Below are 22,625 nucleotides of genomic sequence, written 5' to 3'. Positions count from 1 at the left end.
TTATTATTATTTATGCAAAATACAGACAAGGAGAGATGTGCTAACCGTACCATGTGACAGCGGCCAGGGAGCTGCTTGCCAGCCTCATGAATCAGCTGGGCGGCTGCCAGAGGCTCCTGGAGGCTGTTGGTGGGGAGGTCTGGGGAAGCCAGGCACCCCCTCACTCCTCTCCACCCACCCTGTGAGCTCACTCATGCTGGTGGGGTCTGGCATGAAGGGACAGAGGGGTGCCCTCTGCCGGGGTGGAGTCAGGGTGTGGGGGCTGGAGGAAGCAGCATTGGCTGGAATCAATGGCCTCAGATCATTTCTGCTATGACAGACTGTCTGAGTGACATGGCGTAAACTGAGGCACGCCCTGATGTGGGGAAGATGGGAGGCAGGGGCCTGGCAACTGGGACCAAGGGCCATTCAGCCTAAAGGGGAGGGGAGGGGTACCGCCTGCCAGAACCCATGAGGGCTCCCAGCTTCGGAGGGCTCTGGAGCCTGAAGCATGGTTGGCGACCGGCTGCTAACCTAATAGTTGAGGGTTCAGATACGCCCTGTGGTGGTGTGGAGGTAAGGCCTGGATGTCCTTCATAAAGATTATAGCAGGACACACACACACACACACACAATGCCACTACGTGGTGCCACCAGTCTGGCAGTAAAAGGCTTGGGTTGGTCTAGAACTCTGTTTGCGTTCCCCCGGAGGAGCTCTGGTGGCTTAGTGGTTAAGTGTTGGCCTGATCCACATCGCCGGCAGTTCGAAACCACCAGCGGCTCCACGGAGAAAGACAGGCTTTCCACTCCGTTTGGAGTGACAATCTCAGAGACCCACGGGGCCGTACGACCCTGTGGCCCAGGGCTGCTCTGAGTCAGCACTGACGCAATGCCGGCTTCGGCTCGGTTTCCGATTCTGCTAGCCTGCTCCTGAGGAAAGGAGGAGGGGTAGGAAGTGGGGGGCCGTTCTCATGGTTTCACCTCGACCTTCTGTGTGAGCCGTTTACAAACAGCATGATTTGTAGCCTGTATTTTTCCTCCAGAAAATTCTCTGAGGTCCACTCCCATGTGGATCAATTACTGAGCCCTGGTGACACCAGCATTAACGTGCTGGGCCACTCACTATAAGCGGGCAGTTCAAATCCACCAGCTGCGTCGAAGCGGTCTGCCTCTGAAAGGACAGGAAACCCTGTGGGGCAGGCAGTCTACTCAGTCCTGGAGGGTCTTGAATCAGCGGCTGGAACCTGCAGGCGGGCAGCGGGGGGGCTTGCACGCAGATTCCGAAGCCTAAATGGTCTCTTTTCAAGAAACCTCTTCCCCCAGCCCCTGGAGGCAGGGAACTGGGGGGAGGGGTGTCCTGGGGCCCCTGGCAAGGGGAGCAGGGGGAGATGTTATTCAGCCAGTGGCAGCCCCTGCTGCTGTGAGGGGTGGGAGGCAGGACTGAACCCTGCAGTCTCTGGAGGGGAGCCAGCACGGCACCCACAGTGCTGCCTGGCCCGGGGGCCCTGTCCTGTCCTGAGTGGACACTGGTAGGTCTCAGCCGCTGACTCAGGGTGGGGAGGGGGTATATAAAATGACTTTATTCAGAAATGGAAGGTCAATTTGAGGAAGGGGGTGAGGCTCTGGGGGCGCCATGGGAAAGGAGACCAAAAAAACTGTCTAAGAGCAGATCTCCGCCCGCCCCCCACCACCACACCCCATACTCCAGGGAAGCTGGAGAGTGGAGTGGGGGACCAGTTCTTAGAGGGGCTGGGGGAACCCAAGCCGCTGGAGCCAACTCCCTGGGGTCAGAGCTGGGGATGGCAGAGCCCCCACTGGGGTGGAGGCCTGGGACCCTCTGGCCACCAGAGCACCTGAAGGCTCAGAGCTACTGCCCACACCTCACGCATCACCAGGAGGGCTGCTCCAGGGGTGCTCATGCCCCTACAGCACCCAAGCACACTCCCCCTCCCACCCGCCCTACTGCATCCAACTTGGTTAATCCTCAGGCAGGTGTTAGTGGCTGGCAACCAGAACTTTCCACGCTGCAGGCCAAGGTCCCAGGGGACACTCGGTTCATGAGGGTGTTGTCAGACCACAGGGGGGATGTCCTTGGGGGGTGTGTGCATCAGCTCCTGCCTCACTTTCAGCTCCTGTCACCGTGAGGGTACCTTCAAGCCTGTGCGGAAAGCAGTCTGGGGACCAGTGGTCGGACACAGCGACTCTGATTTCAGGGCTGCGTCAGACCTCCGTGGGCAAGGCGAACACATAAAGCCATCCTCCGGAAGTACTGGGCCAGGGGTCCCTTTGCACCCAGGGTGTCCCACAACCTTTCACATTTCCTGGTCATAGCACACAGCAGGGCTGAGGAGCATCTGGTGGCTTCATGGTACATGCCGGGCGGCAGGCCGCACGCCAGCAGCTGAGGTCTTTGAGACCCTTCATGCCAAGGCCCAACTCATGCCAATCACACAACCACGGAGGGTGGGGCTCGGCCCCAGGAGTCCCAGCCCCAGGACACAGAGCATGGTGACACCAGGGGAGGTAGGCGTAACAGGGAGCAGGGTCTCACAGGTGAGGCTGCAATGAGGCTGAGTTGCAGGGGGGCAGGAGGTGGGGACACAGAGTACAGTGACAGAATACAGGGACACAGGAAGTGGGAGCACAGTGGGGCAGGAACTCACAATCGGGAACAGGGAATGAGGACATGGAGAAGAGTGACCAGCCCAGGTCATGACCCAGGTCAGATGGACTGGGTCCAGGGCTCCCTGCAGCCCACCCCTCTGGGTCCCCTTGGAGGCCCAGGCGACGGTAAAGCATTTTATTGAGCAGACTCAGCGACAAGAGCAGAGTGGAAGTGGGGCTGGCTCTGGGGCAGAGTGGGGAAGCTCCATGGCACCCCTTCTGCAGGCAGCCCCCCCCACTTCACCCCCCACTCAGCAGGGTGGACAGGAGGCAAGGCTGTAGGTCTAGGCTTAGCCGGGCCAGGAGGCACAGCGTGCAGGGTGGTGGGGGCTTGCAAACAGTAGGGGTTCACCACACGGAGCACTTGTGGGCAGGGTTCATGGGCGAGTCCTTGGGGCAGTGGAAGGCCCGGCCAAACTCCTCGAACTGGGACACGCTGCCCAGCACCCTGGGGACAGGAAAGGAGGCTAGGCCCAGCAGCCAGGCAGGGGGTGCTCTGCCCCTTCCCCTGCTCAGAGGCTGGAGGAGGGGCAAGGCCAAGCAGCGAGCCTACCTGTAGTGCTCAGGTGCGTGCTTGTCGGTCAGCACTTGCAGGTAGATGGACTGTGACCGCCGCTTGATGCACCAGTTCTGGGTCCGGGAAGGGGGCGTGGATGAGCCTTGGCACCCATGGCCCAGCTGCCCAACTGACACCCTATCTCTGCCCCAGAAGCCACAGGACCATCGTCTCTTGAAGAGCAGCTGATGGGACAGGCTGGTTCCAAGGATGTTGTGCCCCCTCCCCCAGGGCCCCCAGGGTCCCCAGCCCCACTCCCAGGCCCCACCCCCAGGATCCCAGCCCACCCCCCACCCCCCTCCCCAGGGAACAGGTTGGTTCCAAGGACTGAGACTGGGCCTGGATGCTGTGCCCCCCTCCAGGACCCCGCGGCCCACCTGGGCGAAGGCAATGAAGAAGAGCTGGTTGTGCGTGTACTTGAGGCGGTGTAGGGGGTGCTCGGGGCCATGCTCCCGCACCCACTTCTGATAGGCCTGGGGGTCGGACAGCAGGCTCTGAGACTCCCTGACTGTGCCTACGCCAGGTGCTGTCTCCTCCTCTTCCTCTCCATGGTGGCCCCACCCCCACCCCTAAGGGCAGAGGGCTGGTCCCTGCACAGCAGGAGCCCCACTGGGGTGCTCCAGCTCGATTCAGGGTCACCGCAGCCGTCCAGGCAGCCGTCCCTGCTACCACCTCAAACATGAACCTGTAACCCCTCCTCTGCCCAGCACAGGCCCCTCCCTGCCCTGTCCCAGGGCCCAAAGTCACCTATCTCTGCTCAGAGCCCACTCCCTCCCCACAGGGCAGGCAGGGAGGAGGGCGACGCAGGGACCACTCACGTAGTAGGCGAGCTTGAGACCGCCCATGTCCGCGATGTTCTCCCCAAGTGTGTGCTTCCCATTCACCTGCCGAGACCCGGAGCCTGGAGCCTGGCTGCATCACTCCCCCCTCCCCGACACCCCTGAGCACTTGGGGAGTGGGCAGGGAAGGCTTCTTGGGCCCCAGCTGCAGGGCCTGGCATGCTTGCAGCTGTGGCCAGCGGGCAGAGCTGCGGGCAGGAGCCTCACCCGCTGGTTGTAGACGGTGAAGTTGTCATAGAGGCGGACGATGCACTCGGCCTTGCGCAGGAAGCGGCTATAGGAGGCCTCCGTCCACCAGTGCAGCAGGTTCCCCGAGCGGTCGTACTGGCCCCCTGTGGGCAGTGGTCGGAAGGGAGCAAGCACCCAGTGAGCCCCCATCCTCACCAACCAGCACAGGCAGCCTCGTGGACCCGCCCCAGACCCCGCCCGGCCGGGGCCTCACCCCAGTCGTCATAGCCATGGGTCAGCTCGTGGCCGATGATGGTCCCAATGCCTCCGTAGTTCAGAGACCTGGTCACGGGGGCAGCAGCAGGTTCAGGCCCCACGCCTTGAGGGCCCTCACTGCTGCCCAGGCCCCGGGAGGTCCCCAAGACTGTGGGGTAGCCCAGGAAGGGCTACAGCAGGCTTGACATGGCTCGGGGACACCACACCTCTGCTTTTTCAGGGACACATAAAAGGGGCCAGTGACCCCTGTCCAGCTGCCTTGGGAGCAGGGGAGGCCATGTGCGGTGGACTTCACGACTAGGACCACTCACCTGGGGCCACGGGAACAAAGATGAGAGAAAGTGAGGAGTGGAGGGCGAGCCCCCTACACCTGGGGGGTGGGGTGGGTATGAGATCTAGAGACCAGGATCACCACGGTCATAGTCTGTGCCCAGAAAGAGACGCCCAGGCACCCCCAGCCAGCTCAGGGCACTCTGAGCCCCAGCCCTCACCGCCCCCTGTCCCATCAACCCACACTCACTGGGGGAAGTCAGGGTCGTAGAGCGTGGGTTGTAGGATTCCGGCTGGGAACACTGCGGGGGCGTGGCTACAGTCAGCCCTGCCCCCTGCTCAGCCCCGCCCCCCTCTCCCCAGGCCCTGTGCTCTGTCTGGGAGCTGCCCACTCACCCATCTGGTTCTTGTTGGGGAGGTAGTAGGCGTTGAGGGCCTGTGGGGGGAGTAGCCACCTGGAGAGAAAGACCAGGTCAGGGCTGCTGCAGGCCACACCCCTTCTGCCATGGCACCCCATCCACCAGCTAAAGACTGCTCAGCTCCCCCAGGCGCCCCCATCTGGGCCTCTCCAGGCTGCCCTGCGTGCCCCCACCAGCCTCCCAGCTCCATGACACTGCCTGCCACCCCCCTACCCCCACCCGCGCCGCACAGCTGGACACCCACGTGGACTTGTCCACCTCCTGCCGGATCTTCTTGATCGAGAGCTGGATGCTGAAGCGGATACTGTTCAAAATGTTCTTGAAGTAGGTCTTCTCATGGACCTCAAACTGCAGGACGGGCGGTGCTCAGGTGCTGGCCAGGGCAGGGCCTGGGCCCACTCACCCAGGGCTGGCTGCCCGCCCCCCCCCCACCCCGCCCCATGTGATGGGCACTTGGTCAGGGCAAGGAGGCCAAGCGGGATGGGCAGAAGCACTGGCCCACCTCATACTCCTTGTCCACGGCTTCTGGCTTGAGCAGGAGCTCTGGGTAGCCGACCATCACCATCATGTACTGCAGCTATGGGAGGGGGGCCAGGGCTCAGCTCCAGGCTGGGACAGGCCGGGCCCAGCTGACTACCCAACTCAGGAGACGGGCGTCTGTCTGTTTTCCTCTTCCCCGGCACCTGGTACACAACTGGTGCTCAATAAACGCATGTGGAACCAAGCACCCACCTTGGCCCGAGCAGCTGCCTTGGTCTCGGCGTCCATCCAGTCCAGTTCCTCTAGGCGCTGGCCCAGAATGTACTTAATGTCTTCCACCAGCTGCTGCACCTGCAAGCCAGGGGCCAGGAGCCTCCATTGAGGGTTCAGAGCAGCTGGCCGGAGGGGGGAGGGGTCAGCCCTCACCACTTTCTGAACCCAGCTATCCACACTGGACACCCAAGAGGTGGACTCCGGCCCTGAAGACCCAGCAATAAGCCTCTACCCCAGCTATGGCCCCATACAGTCCCAAGGCCGGCGTGCCACGCATGACAGCGGAGAGAGGCAGGAGTGGAGGGCTTCTATGGCCTGGTAGGCTCCCTGTGGGGGAGGAGGGATACTTGGAGGCTCACAGGGGGCTGAGACCTAACCAGAGCTGGGGGCGCAGGCTGCAGGGTGTGTGTTGTCTCTGGGCCCAACCTACCCACCTCCACACAGAGGGGAGCCTGACCTTGGCCTTGCTGGCAGCAGAGAAGTGCTCTTGGACAAAGAGGGCGCCAAGTGCCATGCCAAAGTGACGGTTGGCCTGGCCCAGGCAGACTCGGGCCAGCTCCTGTGGTTTGTCACTGCCCTCCATCTCCCGGGCCAGCTCGTGCAGCGCCTCTCGGAACGGAGGGGACAGGTGCTCGCTGAGAACCACCACCACGCGCCACACCAGGTAATTGTGAAGGATCCTGGGGTGGGAAGGCAGCTAGATGTCTAAAAGATCCCCCTGGGGGCCCCGCCCCACAACCCGGTCAGGGACAAGGGCAGCATCTACACGCAGCAAGGTGCACTCCTGCCAACACTGGCAGGCAGGGCTCAGCACCATTCCCAGGATCACTGGAGTGGAGAGGGCACGGTGTGTGTGTGTGTGTGTGTGTGTGTGTGTGTGTGTGTGTATGTGTGTGTGTGTGTGTGTGTGTGTGTGTGTCCACGTGCAACTGTGCTTTGGAGCCAGCCTTGTCTGCCCCTTCCTGCCAAGGTGCTGGAACACCAGCTCTGCGGTGATGGCCTGGAGGCAGGGTGCAGAGCAGTGACTACACCCCTCCTTCTGACATCCACCCACTGAGGCCCCTCCATTGCCAGGTGTAGAAACTTGCACCCAATGTTGCCAGCCCAGCCTGGTCAAGGCTCCTGGAGAGCCAGGAGCCAGACTCCAACTCCAGTGCTCAGGCCAGCCTCTCCAGGTGAGAAGGCCCGTGCTGGGAGCAGCCAGCCTGGGCGCAGTACCTGCGGGGCGTGGTGTGGATGAGTTGGGACACCTGCTGCATGTAGTCCGTGGCCAACAATACCACCTCTTCCTCCTCCGAGAAGTCCTCCTGGAAGATCTGATCCAACAGCCACTTCCACCGCAGCTGCGGGTCACCATGGGTGGCGGCTGTGAGGCTGGGCAGGGGTCAGGGTCCCATGACCAGTGCTCCTCCCCCCCAGGCAGGGGCTGCGCTCACGTGGGGTGTGATCTTCTGCAGCTGCTCCAGGGTCACCTTGTTGTACATAGAGCTGACGTCCCGGCGCAGGTCATCGTACTCCGACACTGTGATCTGGGGGTGGAGGTCTTCGTCGTCCCGGCCCTGCCGTGGCCCCGCCCTCCTGCCCGCCAGGCCTGGGTGCGCTTGCTCACGTTGGCCAGCTGCTGCTCCAGCTGCAGGATCTCCTGGGCTTTCTGTTCTACGGCCTCGGCGCCCAGCAGCCTAAGCAGGCGTTCCATAAACACGCGGTAAGCCGCCAGGATCTGGGCCAGAAGAGGAGCTGGTCACCACCAGATGACAGGTCCTGCCATCCTGGCCCCTCTGACCCCTAGCAACCACAGCCCAGCCTGGACACCTTCTCGCTCTCCTCATCCTGGGCTAGGTAGAGGGTCCTCTCTGGCAGGGTGAGTCCATCCTGGTCGATCTGGGGAGGAAGATGAGGTCAAAGGCCACCATGCCAAGTCCCTCCCACGGACAGCAACCCACTCAAAGGCCCAAGCAGAGGACACCCGGACATCACTGCCAGCCCCAGGAGCACAAAGACCCTGGCCCCCGGAGAACCGTGGCAACCCTGCCACTACTTGCCAGCTTGCTTGGGGTCGCCAGAAGGCTTGCCGCCTTCCCATTTTGGCCTTTGTAACCACGTTCCGGCCCGTGGAGGGGGCTGCGGGGACTCCTGGGCATTTGCGAGCGGCCCCCACCTCTGCAGGCCTGCCTCTGGTCCCTGGGCTGCCCTCAGACCCTCCTCCCTGCTCGCTCCCCGCCGCCCGCTGGAAGCCTGGGAATTGCGGCCCCCGCGGCTCAGCTAAACACCGCAATTACGCCGGGAAATTACTTGCGCCCTCCTCCAGTGCCAGCCGCCCGGCCCGTGGCCCCGCGCCGCGGCGGGCTCGCACTCACGCGGATGACGTAGCGCGAGGAGTTCCTGTCGTCCAGGCTGACGGTGAGCGAGAAGAGCGCGGCGGCGCTGTACACCCCCTGCGCCTTGTACAGCAGCCGGTTGAGGTCCCAGGGCGCCGCGGGCCCCGCGCGCGCGGCCGCCCCGCCCAGGTCCCAGCCGCCGCAGTCCTCGATGACCTCGAGCATGGGCCGCGGGCCCAGCCGTTCGATCTCGCGCATGTCCAGGCACGAGCGGAAGAAGGCGCGCACCTTGCGCTGCGCCGCGCCGCCCGGGCCGCCCCCGGGCCGCGCCAGCAGGCGCCGCAGCCTCTCCTCGTTCTGCTCGCCGATGGCCGCGATGGTGCCGTAGGTGAGCTTGTCGTCGGGGATGGCGTGGCGCCGCAGCCAGCCGCCGCAGGCGAAAGAGTAGAAGTCCTGGCAGGGGTCGATGCTGGCGTCCAGGTTGGCGGCCAGGAAGCGGGCGGCGCGCGCGAAGGCCTTGCGCTCCGGGCAGCCCTCGGGGCAGGCGCCGCCGCCCGCCGAGCCGGGACCCAGGTACTTGAGCGCCAGCATGGCGGCCAGGATGGCGCAGAGGCCGGCGGCGAACACCAGCCCGGACAGCAGGCACACCTCGCGCCGGTTCCAGCGCGGCACGCCCGCCGCGCCTCGCCCCGCGCCCAGCGGGAAGCCAGGGGGCAGCGAGGCCCCGCGCGTGCCCCCCGCGCCGCACCGGCTCACGTACTTGACCTCCTGGAACTCGTCGTAGTGCGCAGTCATCGAGTATGGGGCCTCCATGGTGCTGCGACCGACCGCCGCGGGGCGGCCCCGGACAGCCCTGGGTCGGTTACAGGGCGCGCCGGGCCTCTGGTGACCTCGCGGTCCTCCTCATGGTCCCTGGGTCGCCCCTGCGGGAAGAACGCGCGGGCTCAGGGAGCCGACGGGGCCCACTGCTCGGCCAGGAGAGCGCAGACCTAGGTACAGGGCCACCTCGATCGCCAACCGCGGGCCTGGGCCCTGGCCTCCCTGCCCGCTTGGAGAATGGACAAAGAAAGGGAAGCAGAGTGACCACCCCTTCGCTAGTGCATTGTTCGAGCCCCTTAACCGCCCTCCCCGCTACACCCGCGCCACCCTCCAAACTGGGAGCCCACCCACCCACCCAATAAATCAGGCACAGACCTGGCACGTAGTAGGCCTTCAGTGAAAGGCGGCCGGTCGCAGCCATGCGTGAGGGGGAGTGGAGGGGGGAGGGGTGCGGAGGCAGCAGAAAGGAGGCGCGGTCAGGCGAGCGTCTATGCGGACCCTGACACCGCCTGCCGCCCAGTCCCACCGTCCACTCGCGCTCTGGGCCTTGGGCGCCCAAGGAAACGGCTACAAAAGCAAACTTTGTCCCTGGGGACTTCGGCAAGGTCCCCTCCCCCCAGCCCTAGCCCGACGTCTTCTGCGAAATGATCCCATGCCCACCTGCTCGTTCTCCAAGCAGCGCTCGCCCTGCGGCGTCACGGCAGGGAAGGCACCCCCGACGGCCCGGACAGACTGAGAACCGGGTCGGGGTCGGTCCCCCACCCCGGCCACTCCCGGCTTCAACAGGTTCTCCCCAGAACCCAAACTTGGGCGAAGTTTCCCCCCGGCGCGCAGCGGGCTGGCTCGGCGCGCCGGGGTCCTGGGTGCGGAGCCTCCTGCACCCCGCCGGTCCCCGCAGCCCGCCGAGCCCAGGAGCCGAGCCCGGGAGTCACCGCTGCAGCCAGAGCCCGGAGGACGCAGACAAAGCCAGGAGGTTCTGCGCGGCGGCAGCGGAGGAGGTGACCGCGCCCGGGGCCGTGGCGGCAGCGGGCTGGGGTGCCACTTACCCGGCAGGTGCGCGCCGGGGTCGGAGCGCGGCGGAGCGCGGTCCAGGCCGAGCCCGGGCCGGAGCGGAGCGGGGCGGGCAGCCGCTCTCTCCGTGCGCCCGCCGCTCCTCGCCGCTGCGCCGCGCCGCCCGCCGGCCCCGAGGGAGGGGGCGCCCGCGGCTCCACCCTCCTCCGCCCGCCCCCCGCGCCCCTCCTCTGCCTGCCTCCCTCTCCGCTACCTGTCAGCGCGGCTGCAGCGCGGGGGCGGGGATGGCGGCCGCGGGGACACTGGCCCGCCCGAGGGGCGCACCCAATCTCCAGGCTCGGGGACTCCGGGGCCGGCGGTGTTCTGGGGGAGAGGGCGGCGGCCACTCCGGCGGGGGTGGTATCTCCTCTGAGCCGGTGCCTCACGAGGCCCCCGACTCGGCCCGCCCTAACGGGACTGAAGCTGCGGAAGAGCAGGCGCGGGTGTCCCTGGCGAGGCCGGGACGGGAGCGCGTCAGTCCCAGGGAGGCTCAGCCAGAGGCCCGGGCTGTGCGCGAGTAGTGCGTGTTGGCCCAGCACCGCGGGGCGCCGGGACCTTCCACCATCGGCCCCCAGCCCTCTCCTAGGGCTTGGTTTTGGCCCCTCTCTGCTCCCTTCACCCCGTTACCGCTGCGGGGCTAAGAAGCAGTACAGGCCTCGGAAACAGTCCTCCAGGCAGAGACAGCCCACCCCCAGGTAGGGAGAAAAGCCTGGTAGAGGGGCCTCCCTGCCCGAGACAGGGGAGGGAGGGGCGCCTACGCAGCCTAGCAGCCTCCATCCTCAGAGCAGCTGTGGAGGCACCCGGGCTAGACAAGGCTCTCCGAATGTGTCACCACCTACTCCCTTCGGCCCCTTGAGGGCAGAGCCACCCCTGATGCACACACAGGCCCAGAGAACTCTGGGTTTTGTAGATGGATGACTGTGCCAGGGGTACACGGTCCTGGGGTGCATCCTCTGGGTCAGGGTCCCTAGGAGGAGACCCCACAATCCCCTGACCTGGCACCCAGACACTGGCCCAAACCATTTGGAGACTCAGCCAAGAATCCCCACCTGATTAAAAGCCATGATTCACTGGGTGCCTGGCCTTGTCTCCCTGCCCTGGGCCAGCTCACCAGCCCAGTGGTCACCTGCTGTCCCCTTCAACCCATCCCTCCATCTGGCATGTGTAGGTCCCTGCTCTGGACACACTCAACCAGCATCTCTGGCCACCTCCGGTCCTCCTGGGTCCAGCGCGTTCCTCTTGGCCCGATGAATTCCTGGGAGGAGAGGGGGAATTATGGAACGGGCGGTGATTCCGTGAAGGGGGAGGGGAGGGCAGGGCGGTGGCAAAGTGGCTCTTTGTGCTTTTAATCTGCATTTTCCCCCCAACGCGCCCGTCTCCAGGAGGATAATTTCCCAGCCTTTTCGGGCCCTGATTGGTATCATTTCTCCAGCAATGACAGCTTTTATTTTCCCCGAAATGAATGCCGTGAAATTTCCAAGAAATATAAAAATGGATATTGTCTCGGGGAGCTGCTCTCTTCCGACAGTAAGGCACCAAGGCAAGCATGCCCCTCACTCCTGCTCCAGATGCCCCCGTTCTCACCCACCCCCCAGCCCTATTCACCTGCCATCTCTCACCAGGCTCCTCTGCCATTGATCTCTTCCTATGCATTGACCTCAGGCCCAGCCGCCCTGCCTGGCCCAGCGACTTGTTCCTTCACAGCCCCCCTCCCCAAGTTGAGGAACCCCAGTCCAGACAGCCCCAACCAGGGCCACCGAGCTGGGTTGGGCTCGGGTGAGCTTCTTGGCAGCCGATCCCAGAGTGGCCTCGCCCCTCTACTGCTCCTCACCACCTTAGAAAAAGGCCAGGCTAGGTGGGACTATAGGGGCCTGGGTCTGGCCTCCAGCTCCCTCACTCTTCTTTGGAGGCTTCCAGCCCTCCCCCACCGGTCCCCAATTGTCAAGGTGACCCCGCGACTGATGGGAAGACATGAGACTGAAGCCGCCAGCCAAGTCCTGAAAGACTGTTGGTGGCCAGCCAGGGAGGGGGCAGGTGAGGGGGGGCAGGTACAGAGGAGATGGGGATAAAATGAGGGGCCAGGGCCTGTGGGGGTACAACAGGAGCTGTCTCTCTGCCTCCTCTGGGCCCAGCAGCCCGATTGCAGGGGTGTCGCGGGGCTTGGGTTCAACCCTCTTCCTTCTGAAGAGGCTCAACTCCACACATCCAACCACCCCACCTCCCCCAGACTCCTCACCCCCTCCCCCCTCCCTCACCCACCTGACTCCCCTTCTGTGCCCTAGAAGCCTCCCCAAACCCAGCTTCCTGCCCGCCGCCTCCCCAGGCTCAGTCCATCTATTATTCACAGAGCAAAATGGATTTTTAATTTGCAAAATGAAATGAGTCTCCCCAGTGGTCAGGGGGCCGGGGCTGGACAGGAGGTCTCATGCTGACTCAGACTAGGTGCCCACATCTGAGTCCGAGGTTCCAGCAAGGCCCAGCACCACAGCCCAGACCAGTGACCCGCCTCTGCCCCGCTGTGAATGACTCTGGTCCCACCTTCGTCCCCTCATCCCAGGGGCTCACCCACCCAACCTCTGCTCAGATCTCTGATTCAGGAGGACAGCAGTGGCCTGAGCCACCACCAACTTCCTAGCCCCTCTAAGGCCAGCCTGGAGTCTCCAGACCTCCTGCTGAATGCTCCTGGAATGTTCTGGCACTTTGTATGTCCACCCCTGTGGCCTGACCTTCTTCATCCCTAGGGTAAGGTCCAGCCATCTTAGTGTGGCCTCTTTCTGGTCCGTGCCTCTGTCTCTCTCCCCTGCTCCCTTCCTTCACTCCACTGTCACCTCCCTCAGTACACACTGATCTCTGTTTGTCAACCAGAATCTGGCTGGCTCTCGCTCACCCCAGGGCCTTAGCACTGGCTGTTTCCACTGCCTGGAACTCCCTTCCTCTGACCGCTTTCTTTGGCCAACTGTCAGTCATCCATCGGAGAGCTAGCGACCTACCTCTCCTGTCTCGGCAGGTGCCCCCTCCATGGCTGTGGGGCTGACCCAGGGTAGGCTCCTGCTACCTTGGGAGTGGTCTCACAGGGTGGCCCTGCTCCCCTGTGCCTACTCAGCTTCACCCTTGGGAGACATGGGTGAACATGCAAAACTTGCATGAGGGCTGCATTAGTGACAGGTTTGGATCAGGTCCAGTGCCCCAATCTCTAATCTACTGTGGGGTTCCTGGACTCCAAAGACTCCTTTCCTTAACTCTGCAAAGAACCTGCTCCTCACCCCCCCCACTGCACCCCAAGCTCATCTCACCCCAAAGCGTGCGCTGGGCCCCATCCAGCACATTCCGAATCCCCACTGGGTATACCCTTCACCTCACGTGTGCACCCTCTCCAGCCCCTCTGTGCACATGTGTCCACCCCCACCGAGCACACACTCCTATGGATCTTGGTTTCTGTTTTATACAAGAACATATGGGTACCTTTAAAAAATCATTTTATTCAGGGTTCTGACAGCTCTTATAACAATCCATACATCAATTGTATCACGCATATTTGTACATAGGTTGCCAGCATCATTTTCTAAATATTTTCTATTCGAGCCCTTGGTATCAGCTCCTCTTTTTTCCCTCCCTCCCACCCTCATGACCCCTTAATAAATTATAAATTATTACTATTTCATATCTTACACCGACCACTGACTCCCTTCCCCTATGGCTTCTGTTGTTCGTCTCCCTGGAAGGAGTGGGGGGGTAGGTACCTTTTTCATCAAAACAACATCAAAGTCTATAGAGTACAGGTGTGTGGAGCACCTGCCACCCCTCCCCCAGCTGTGCATTAAGACCATTTCTGCATGGGCATCTAGACCCACAAGTGCATATGGTTTGTTGGTGGGTTTGTTTGAATGGATGGGCATGGCCCAAACTGAAACCAGAACCCACTGCCCTCCTGCCCTGCCCTGCCCAGCTCCTAGCAACCCTGCAGAGCAGTGGTCCTCACTCCTCCTCATGCCGTGTGCCTTTCATACAGGTCCTCATGTGGTGGTGACCCCTCAACCATAGAATTATGTTCGTGGCTACTTCATCATTGTCATTTTGCTACTGTTATGAATCGGGTGACCCCTGTGAAAGGGTCGTTCCACCCCCCAAAGGGGTCACAACCCACCGGTTGAGAACCGCTGCTGCAGAGGTTTCTGAGGCTGTAAATCTGAACTCCCGCCCAGGATATTGTTCTTCATGGGTTCCATTTCATTTTTGACAACTTCCAATTTTCCAGTAACAACAACAACAAATCTACGGGAGCAGACACCCCAGCTTTCTGCCGGGGTGAGGGTGGTGGGTGAGAACCGTCAACCTTGCAGTTATCAGCTCAACACTTAGCTGGCAGTGCCACCAGGACTCCTTGACAGGCATGATGCTGTTATTAGGTGCCATCGAGTCAGTTCTGACCCTGTGCACGACAGAAGGACACTGCCCGGCCCCGTGCCACCCTCACCCGGGTTCCCATGTTGGAGCCCATGTGGCATTGACGATCTTCCTCTACAAACATGATGCCTTCTCCAGGGACTGTTCTCTCCCTGACAACATGTCCAAAGTCCGGGAGATGAAGCCTTGCCATCCTTCCCTTTAAGGAGCCTCCTGGTCATACTTCTTCCAAGACGGATGTGTTGGTTCTTTTGGCAGTCCACAGTACTTTCAGTAATATTTGCCAGCACCCAATTCAGATGCATAGATTCTTCTTAGGTCTTCCTCATTCCGTGTCCAACTTTCACATGCATCGACCAGAGCAGGTTTAATGCTTGGGTTGAAAATACCATGGCTTGGGTCAGGCGCACCTTGGTCCTCAGTGTAACCTCGCTGCTTCCACAAGCATTAACTGCGGATCCAAGCAAAACAAAATCGTTGACCGCTTCACCCTCTTCTCCATGTATCATGATGTTGTCTGTTGGTCCAGTTGTGAGGTCGTGGGTCTTCCTTACGCTGAGCCGTCATCCACACTAAAGACTGCAGTCCTTGATCTTCATCAGCAAGGGCTTCACGTCCTCCTCGGTTTCAGCAAGCGAGGTGGTGTCTTGTGCACATCTCAGCTTGTTAACAAGTCTTCCCCCAATCCTCATGCCACCTTCTTCTTAGATCCAGCTTCTCGGGGCACTATGGGAATGGACTAGTCTGCCTGGGAGAATTGCAGCCAGAATGTTCCTTACAAGTGAGTCTGCCAGAGCTTTGTCTCGCGTCCTTTGGACCTGTGATCAGGAGGAGCGACTAGGCCCAGAAGCAGGACATCAAGCTCAGCAGAGGGTCAGGAAAAAGAAGGAAGACTCTTAATGAGATGGATTCAACGTGGTGCGTGGCAGTGGCGTTTCCTTCTGTTGTGTGTCAGCTCTCTGCGAGACAGACCTGACTCGAAGACATCTGACAACTGACTTGTTCGAGGCCTGTTTCCTCCTGTAGCTCCTGGAGGGTGGGGTAGGGGGGTGTCTTCTCTCACAATACCGGCAGGCTTAGGTCAGCCTTTCCTCCCCACACATAGCATCCCTACACCAGGGCTCGTCACCATCCAGGGCTGAGGAACTTTGAGGGTGCCTCACCCACCCACGGCTCTCCCAGTGCTAAGTCCTGCCCCACAGCCTCCCTCCACTGGTTCCTGCTGCTTCTCAAAGCCTGGCTCTTGGACCCAGGTGAGGGCTGTGGCCCTAGGACCCACCTGACCTCCCTGGCTCCTGCCCTCTCCTGCTGACCCCTGAAGCTCCTATGCTCCAAGCCCAGCTCATCAGCCACTTCTCTTCCTGTTTCCCTCCATTCCTCCTCTCCTCTCCAACTATTGCCTTTCTCCATATCCTGCCTCCCTTGTTTACTGGAGAGAGGCCAGTCCCCCAGGCCTCCTCCTACTCTAGTGGCCCCTGTGCAGTCTCCCCGGGAAGCCCTCTGCATGCAGACGCACCCACCCCGCTGCCTCCAAGCCATTCCCACTACCTGGGCTGGACGGAATGGAACACACACACACACACACACACACACACCTGCAGAGGGTCCCCAAAGGCCCTGGATGTATTCCTGTCCCAGGAATGGTGGCAAATACATACAGAGCACCTCAGGGTGCTGCCTGTGCTGGGCTCTCTGCAGTCTGCTTCCCCCCCCCCCACACACACACACCTCTGAGTTCTCATGGCTGCCCCACAAGAGAGCCTCTTATCGGCACCAACATGCAGAGGAGGAAACTGAGGCCCACAGGGGGAGTTTGCCCATGAATGAGGATCAAGGCTGAGACTTGAACTCGTGTTCGCTGCCTTTACAGCCCCAGGGACACACGCCCAAGAACAGAAAGGAAAGGTCAGCTCTGCAGGGCACCCAGGAACCCCGGAGAACCAAGCAGGTGCATGTGGAGCCAGTCCCCAGCTATGACCACAGGCCTGCCCTGAGTGGACAGAGGTGACCCAGGGACAAGTGCCTGAGCTAGCCTGGCCCAGAGGAATTCCCAGCCTGAATTCTCTTTCCTTGCTCTGGGCACTCCCCCTCCTGAACTGTGTCCCCCACAAATAGTCTCTTCCATAGTGCTGGCCTCTCCTCAGGCTCCTGCAACATGCCTGCCTGCCCAGCCTGGCCATGCATGGGACTTGGGGAGACAAGATGGGTAGAAGCAGTTGGGAGCACAGGGAGCAGGGGGACTGGACTCTGGTGGCCAAACCCCTTGGGCTCTGTTGGATGGGTCTGAGCTCTGCCCCAGCAGCCAGATGGAAATCAGGCTGTGCGGGCTGCGGGCTGCAGGGCAGAGCCTGGGGGCATCTCTTGCTGAGAGGTGCCACTGTTGACAACCACAGCAGGGTGGGCTGCAGCCAGCAGAGCCTCGTGATCCAGCAGGACCCTGGCCCCACTGGGCCTGAGGCCCTGCAGCTCTCCATCTTCATTTCAAGTGATTGGAGCTGAAGGGATCGTTAGCTAATTAAAGCTGAGACCACTAATTGTCCCTGGAAGGAGAGCAGGGCTGCAGAACGAGGGGTGAGGGGCGATGGCTTTGGGGGCTGGGCACATCCCTGGCCAGAGCCTCACCGGGCTCTGTGTTGTAGGGGCTGAGGGTCCCAGAGACCCTACAAGTGCACCCTGGGGTGGAGGACCAGAAAGCTATTGAGTTCTTCAAGCCGTGTCCCCTGGGTGTCCCAGCCAGCGCCACCACGGCTCCACCACCCCCTCCTCCTGGGGCTGTGGGCAGGCAGTGGCAGCACAGGGCCTCCCAACTCCAGGCTGGCCCTGAGCAGGAGGCAGGGCTGCCCACCTCTGCCCTGCCCTCAACCCCTTGGGCAAGCACCCAGAGGAAGCAAGCAGCCTGGGCTCACCCCTGTCCAAGGTACTGATAGTGCCCAGGGCTGCCCTAAGCTGGACACCAAACACCCGTCCTGACAGTCACTGAGACGCCCAAGAGGGTTATCTGTTTCATACCTAAATAACTCACAACCAAACTCACTGCCATCGAGGCCATGCCAACTCGTGTCCGGTCTTTCTCCCACGCTACCACGGCTCCCTCCACAACTATAGCTGCAGCTACAGCAGTTTACATCTCCCAGTCTCTGTGGGTGATTCCCAGCACAGTGCGACTGGAGCTCAGTGGTGTAACGGAAGTGGTCCCCTCCATCCCCAAAGCCAACAATGGAGCCTCCCCCCAGCCCCCCAAAAATCCTTCTGACTTCTCTTCTGCAAGGAGCCAGAGACACTGTCTGCTTAAAGGGCTCCTTTGATTCGGCCGGTCGCCCCCCTCCCCCCAACCCTCTGAGCTTCATCTCGGACTGGGCACCTGAATTAGCGCTACAGACTACCTTCATCAACGCACCTAGAGTTGTGCTTGATTGACTTCCGGGAGAAAGGTGTGTGTTCACCCGGGGCCCGAGTCTTAGGGACCCTCTTAGAGCCCTGCCTAGCACAGCGGACTCAGGTCAAAGGGCAAAAGCAGTGCTGACTCCCATCAGTAGCCGACTTCCGGCTGGGCCCTGCCCTGGGCTCTGCGGGTGAGGTTCTCTCTTGGATGCACACTAAAGTCTCGCTGTGACAGAGCAAGGGGACCCTAGTGACATAGAGGTTACACATTGGGCTGCGGTCCTCAAAGTCGAAACCCCAGCCGCTCCTCGGAGAAAGACAGCGCTTTCTACCCCATCAAGTTTCCGTCTCAGAACCCACAGGGGCGGTTCTGTCTGTCCTGCAGGGTGGCTGTGGGTGGCATCGAATGGGAAGCACTGAGTATATGAGCCCTTCACAGAGGAAGTGCCTGAGGCACAGAGAAGTAAAGTGACTGTCCGTGGCCAAGCTGGGTATACTGAGGCCACACGGGTCTACCCCGGTCCTTGCTGTGTGTTCTTGGGAAAGTTGTGCAACCTATCTGAGGGATGTAGAGGCTCATTCCTGACAGCCTGGAGATCAGCAGCTCCTAGCTGACTCCCCCAGTGGGCATGGGGTACCGGGGATGGGGAGAAGGAGGGGCTGGGGTCTCTGATGTCCACTGCCAGTGGCAACCTGTCTAGACACTGCAGTGGCATGGGGTGACACCCCAACACAACCCCTCACTCGGTTACCCCCCTGTTGTTGATTCTCATCCTACATGACAAGAGCAGAACTGCCCCTGTGGGTTTCTGAGCCTGTAACTCTTTACAAGAGTAAAAAGCCTCATCTTTCTCTGGAGAAACAGCTGGTGGTTTTGAACTTCTGACCTTGCACTGAGCAGCCCAACTCTCCTACCAGGTCTCCTAACAGGTGCTGGAACTCCAAATAAAGAAGCCCTGGGCCCTGGAAGAAGTTAGGGGACTGTTAGCCCTTTGCCCATGGGCGCACTCCTACCTTTGTAACCAGCTTGCCCCTCCTGAGCTTGGCAGGCTCCTGTCTCGGCAGCTCTGGAAGGACGGTGCGGGGGTGGGCTAGGCTGTCACTCAGCTCACCCCCCCAGCCCAGCCCCCACCCCTCAGCAGAGCTGCCTCCCCGTAATGGGGCTTAATCATAACATGCATTAGCCAGCTTGCTGCCTGCAATTACTGCTTCAATCAGCCGCCCGCCCCCGGCCTCTGGCCGCCTGTGGGGACGCCCTGCCCGCGTGCCCCAAATGCCACACAGGTGCCCAAGGCCGGGAGGACCCGGAGAGATGTGACCCTGGGCCGCAGGGGCCGCGCGGGGGCAGCGGGGGACCGAGAGCTGGGACTGAAGGTCACGGACAATTATTTTAAAAGCCTATTGGGAAAATGGGCTGCTTCCAAGGCGCCGGCTCCTCCTGGGGTCGCACTGCCCAGCTGTGAACGTACTCCAATGCTCGCACGCGCTCACATGGGCTGGGCACGCTCCGAGGGCACACTCAACCACAGGGCACCGCTGCCGGACCCCACGGAGCTGGGGAGCAGGCTGTCCCACAGATGGCGAACCACCAGGAGCCCCACCTGAACTGCCCGCCCCACCCTTTGGGGGTCTTCCCAGCACCCCGCCCAGCACCGCTTCCTCCTGCCCTTCGGACCCCTCCCCAATCCTGGGGTAGGGGCCTGAGACAGAGGGGGCTTCCTGCTGCTGAGTGGGGCGGGGGCAGGAGGAGGGGGCAAGAGGAGGGGAGCACACGACCTGGCAGGGGGGTGGAGGAGGGGCTGCTGTTGGGCTGTGAGTCTCTCTAATTGCTGTTTTGCTGAGAGGTAATTAAAATCCCTTTTTATTTCACATGTCAGAGCCCTCGCCAGCCCGCCGAGAGGGCACAGGGGGAGGCCAGGAGGTGGGGGAACAGAGGGGCAGCGGGCCTGGGCCTCGAGCTTCTCCGGAGGGGCCGTCACGGCCCTGCCCACCTATCCAGGAGCTTGGGCCAGCCTGGTGCCTGCGTACCGCCCATCCCAGCCAGCGGCAACCAGCATAAGAAGATAGCCGAGCGGCCGCCCGCTGAGTGCTCTGCCAGCTTTCACTTCTTGAATTGTCACAAGAAAGCCACCAGCACCAGGTAGATGCAGTCATTCGTCCCAAGTGGCAGAGGGATGACGGGCAAAGAGGCGAGACATCCCCCTCCCTGGCTTGTCATTGCCAAAACTGGATATGAACTGGTCAGTCTGTGGCCCTGGCTGGCCCAGTCCCTTCCCTCCCGTGAAGCCGGCCTCGTTTCACAGCCAGCCTCCTGGCCATGTGTTTGGCGCCCAGCCTGCCCCTGGGAACCCTGTGGGCACCTGCTGGCAAGTCCCTGGGAGCAGGAGGGCCAGAACCGGTCCAGAGCCCTGACTAGTGCCCAGCCAGAGGGTGGCAGCAGCACTTCCTGGGGTGCGACTGGCATAGGGTCCCCAGAGCCACACCTCCTGTTTCATACCCACCAGGCTGCCCCACTAATCCTCATCTCCGCCGCTCTGTCTCATCGTTTGGGCCTGGAGCTGTATCACTTCAACCTTCACATTATTCCAGACTCTACCACAGGGACCCTGGTCATCCTCACCAACACCTTCATCACCACCACCACCCTCACCGTCATCACCGTCATCACCATCATCGCCATCCCCACCCTCACTATCATCGCCATCTCCACCCTCACCATCATTGCCATCACCACCCTTACCATCATCACCATCACCACCACCAACATCATCACCATCACCACCACCACCATCGCCATCACCACGCTCACCATCATCACCAACACCACCATCACCACCACCACCATCATCACCCTCACCATCGTCGCCATCACCACCATCACCATCACCACCATCACCATCATCACCATCACCACCACCATCATCACCATCACCACGCTCACCACCATCACCACCACCACCACCACCATCATCAGGGGCACACTGTACCATGAACTATTCTAAGACAGCAGGTGTTTTATCTCTTTGAACCTCACAGTCCCTGAGAGAGTGGTTCTACATATGTTCCCTTACAGGCGAGGAACCCCAGACTCCTAATTAGACTTCTAAAATTACAGACCCAAGAAAAGGAGTAGAGGTAGGATGGGATCCTTAACTGCCTGGTGTCAGAGCCCAAAGTGCCCAGGGAGGGAGGGGCGCCGCGCCGCAGCTGGGAAATGGAGGGAAGACAGTTGGGATTGGGGAGCATCTGGATGGCCCCAGGTGGGTTGGCAGTGTTGCCCCCTGGCTGCACTTCGCCAGGGCTGGAGCCGGGGGAGGCTCCAAGGGAACCCTCATATTCCAAGAAGCTGGACTCTGGTTTTATCTCTGGCCCCGTGGAGGTCAGCCTGTCCACTGCTTCCTGTGTGCCTGCCTTTGTGCTCTGAGCCTCAGCTGGCTCTGGGGAGCTCAGTCACCTCTTGGGGATGGTGGCCCAGCTGAAGATGGACAGTGAGGCCTTGTGGGATAAGGAGTGGCTGCCCAGTGGTTGGGTGGAGGGGAACAGGGCCTGTAGCTGATGCCTTGGGACTGGAGTGTGATCAGGTGAGAAGGCTCCTTCCCAAGCTGGCGTGTACCTCGAGCCCCAACCCAGGGCATGGCCTGGATGTACCTACCCCTCATTTAATGGGGCCCCAAAACCAGGTACCTACCCATGCTGCCAACCTCTGATAGAAATGCTGGAGGATCCCCCTCTCCTCCCCAACCCCAGGAGAGTTGTTTCCAATTATAGTAGGAGTGGACAGGAGATGGACACGCACAATGGACTGGGGACTGACCCTCTGGTCAGGATGTCTGACTGGCTGCTCCCAGGGAGTCACCTTTGGGACTAGGAGCACACAGGCCTGGGCAGTTGGCCTTGTTGAGAAATGTTTCTCTCTTGGGGCTAAAGGGTGGGTCTTTATGGTCATGGGTGGCCAGGACAAGAGTGTGTCTATACTGCATAGGGTCCAGTGGGGGTGGCAGCCCGGTCCCTGTTGTTCCTTCAGTTCCTGCCCTTCTGGGTTGACCCAGGAGACTCGGAGAGCCTCAAAGGCTGCAGGCACCCTGGGTCGCCGGAGGTCCTGCAGGAGAGGAGCAGTGGGCTTGGCCCAGCCATAGGTGACCACACACCAAAACCAAACTCACTGTTGTGGAGTCCATAGTGACCCTATGGGAGGGTGGGCCTGCCCTGTGTGCTTCCCAGGCTGTAAATCTTACGGAGTAGAAAGTCTCATCGAGCAGCTGCTGGTTTTGAACCGCTGACCTTTCGCCGTTACGCCACCACGTCTCCCAGGCCAAGCACCAGAGGTAGGAAGCCTGATGGGGCCAGTGGGGGGAGGGGAGTGCTCGGGGACTTCAGGGCAAGGTTTATGGAGTTTGGGATCTCACTCAGACCTGAGGGGGGGGGGCTCCCGCGAGGCCATTGGCACCTCAGACCAGGGAGAGGGGCCTCTCCTGGCACATGGAGAAACCTTGCTCAATCCCTTCTGTCCTGGGTGGCTGATAGTCAGTCAGGTGAGGTTGATGGAAGGTAGCGAGGCTCTGACACGCCCTGCTCTCCCCCGCCACCCCCACGTGTCTGGTATGCAGTGTCCCCTCATACACACTTGCATGTGCACACATAGCCGTGTGCACATGTGTGCAGTCAGACAGACATGCCCAAGTGCCCATGCATGCCCAGGTGCACAAGTGCATGTACACACACACACAGG

At 61.4% G+C, this 22,625-nt stretch overlaps 1 protein-coding gene across 2 annotated transcripts; it reads right to left on the bottom strand.

Annotated features, from left to right (window-relative positions):
• Positions 1-2,991: 2,991 nt before the first annotated feature.
• On the bottom strand, positions 2,992-9,055 carry ECEL1 (endothelin converting enzyme like 1). 2 transcript variants are annotated; one of them, XM_075529594.1, is made up of 17 exons: positions 8,282-9,055; positions 7,737-7,805; positions 7,534-7,644; positions 7,361-7,453; positions 7,143-7,267; positions 6,382-6,604; positions 5,904-6,002; positions 5,674-5,748; positions 5,416-5,519; positions 5,149-5,207; positions 5,003-5,054; positions 4,481-4,548; positions 4,246-4,370; positions 4,018-4,083; positions 3,577-3,672; positions 3,197-3,273; positions 2,992-3,091 (listed from the first exon to the last, which is right to left on the bottom strand). In XM_075529594.1, exons 1-17 carry the CDS (start codon positions 9,053-9,055, stop codon positions 2,992-2,994), a joined length of 2,316 nt encoding a protein of 771 aa, XP_075385709.1. The 2 variants fall into 2 exon arrangements, with proteins under 2 accessions (XP_075385709.1, XP_075385710.1); XM_075529595.1 differs by having other exon boundaries at positions 5,422-5,519.
• Between the last annotated feature and the right edge of the window lie 13,570 nt (positions 9,056-22,625).

Source organism: Tenrec ecaudatus, chromosome 13 (genome assembly GCF_050624435.1).
Source record: "Tenrec ecaudatus isolate mTenEca1 chromosome 13, mTenEca1.hap1, whole genome shotgun sequence".
In the NCBI taxonomy this organism is placed as follows: domain Eukaryota; kingdom Metazoa; phylum Chordata; class Mammalia; order Afrosoricida; family Tenrecidae; genus Tenrec; species Tenrec ecaudatus.
The sequence above is the reverse complement of the archived record's forward strand: the minus strand, read 5'-3'. Positions and strand labels throughout refer to the sequence as shown.

Excerpts from the sequence above, each read along its gene's own strand:
- ECEL1 (XM_075529594.1), bottom strand. The coding sequence starts at position 9,055 with ATGGAGGCCCCATACTCGATGACTGCGCACTACGACGAGTTCCAGGAG. Across the intron at positions 4,549-5,002 it reads TACGACCCTGACTTCCCCCA|GTCTCTGAACTACGGAGGCA; the intron begins GTGAGTGTGGGT and ends CCCCGTGACCAG. Across the intron at positions 4,371-4,480 it reads CCATGGCTATGACGACTGGG|GGGGCCAGTACGACCGCTCG; the intron begins GTGAGGCCCCGG and ends CACTGCCCACAG.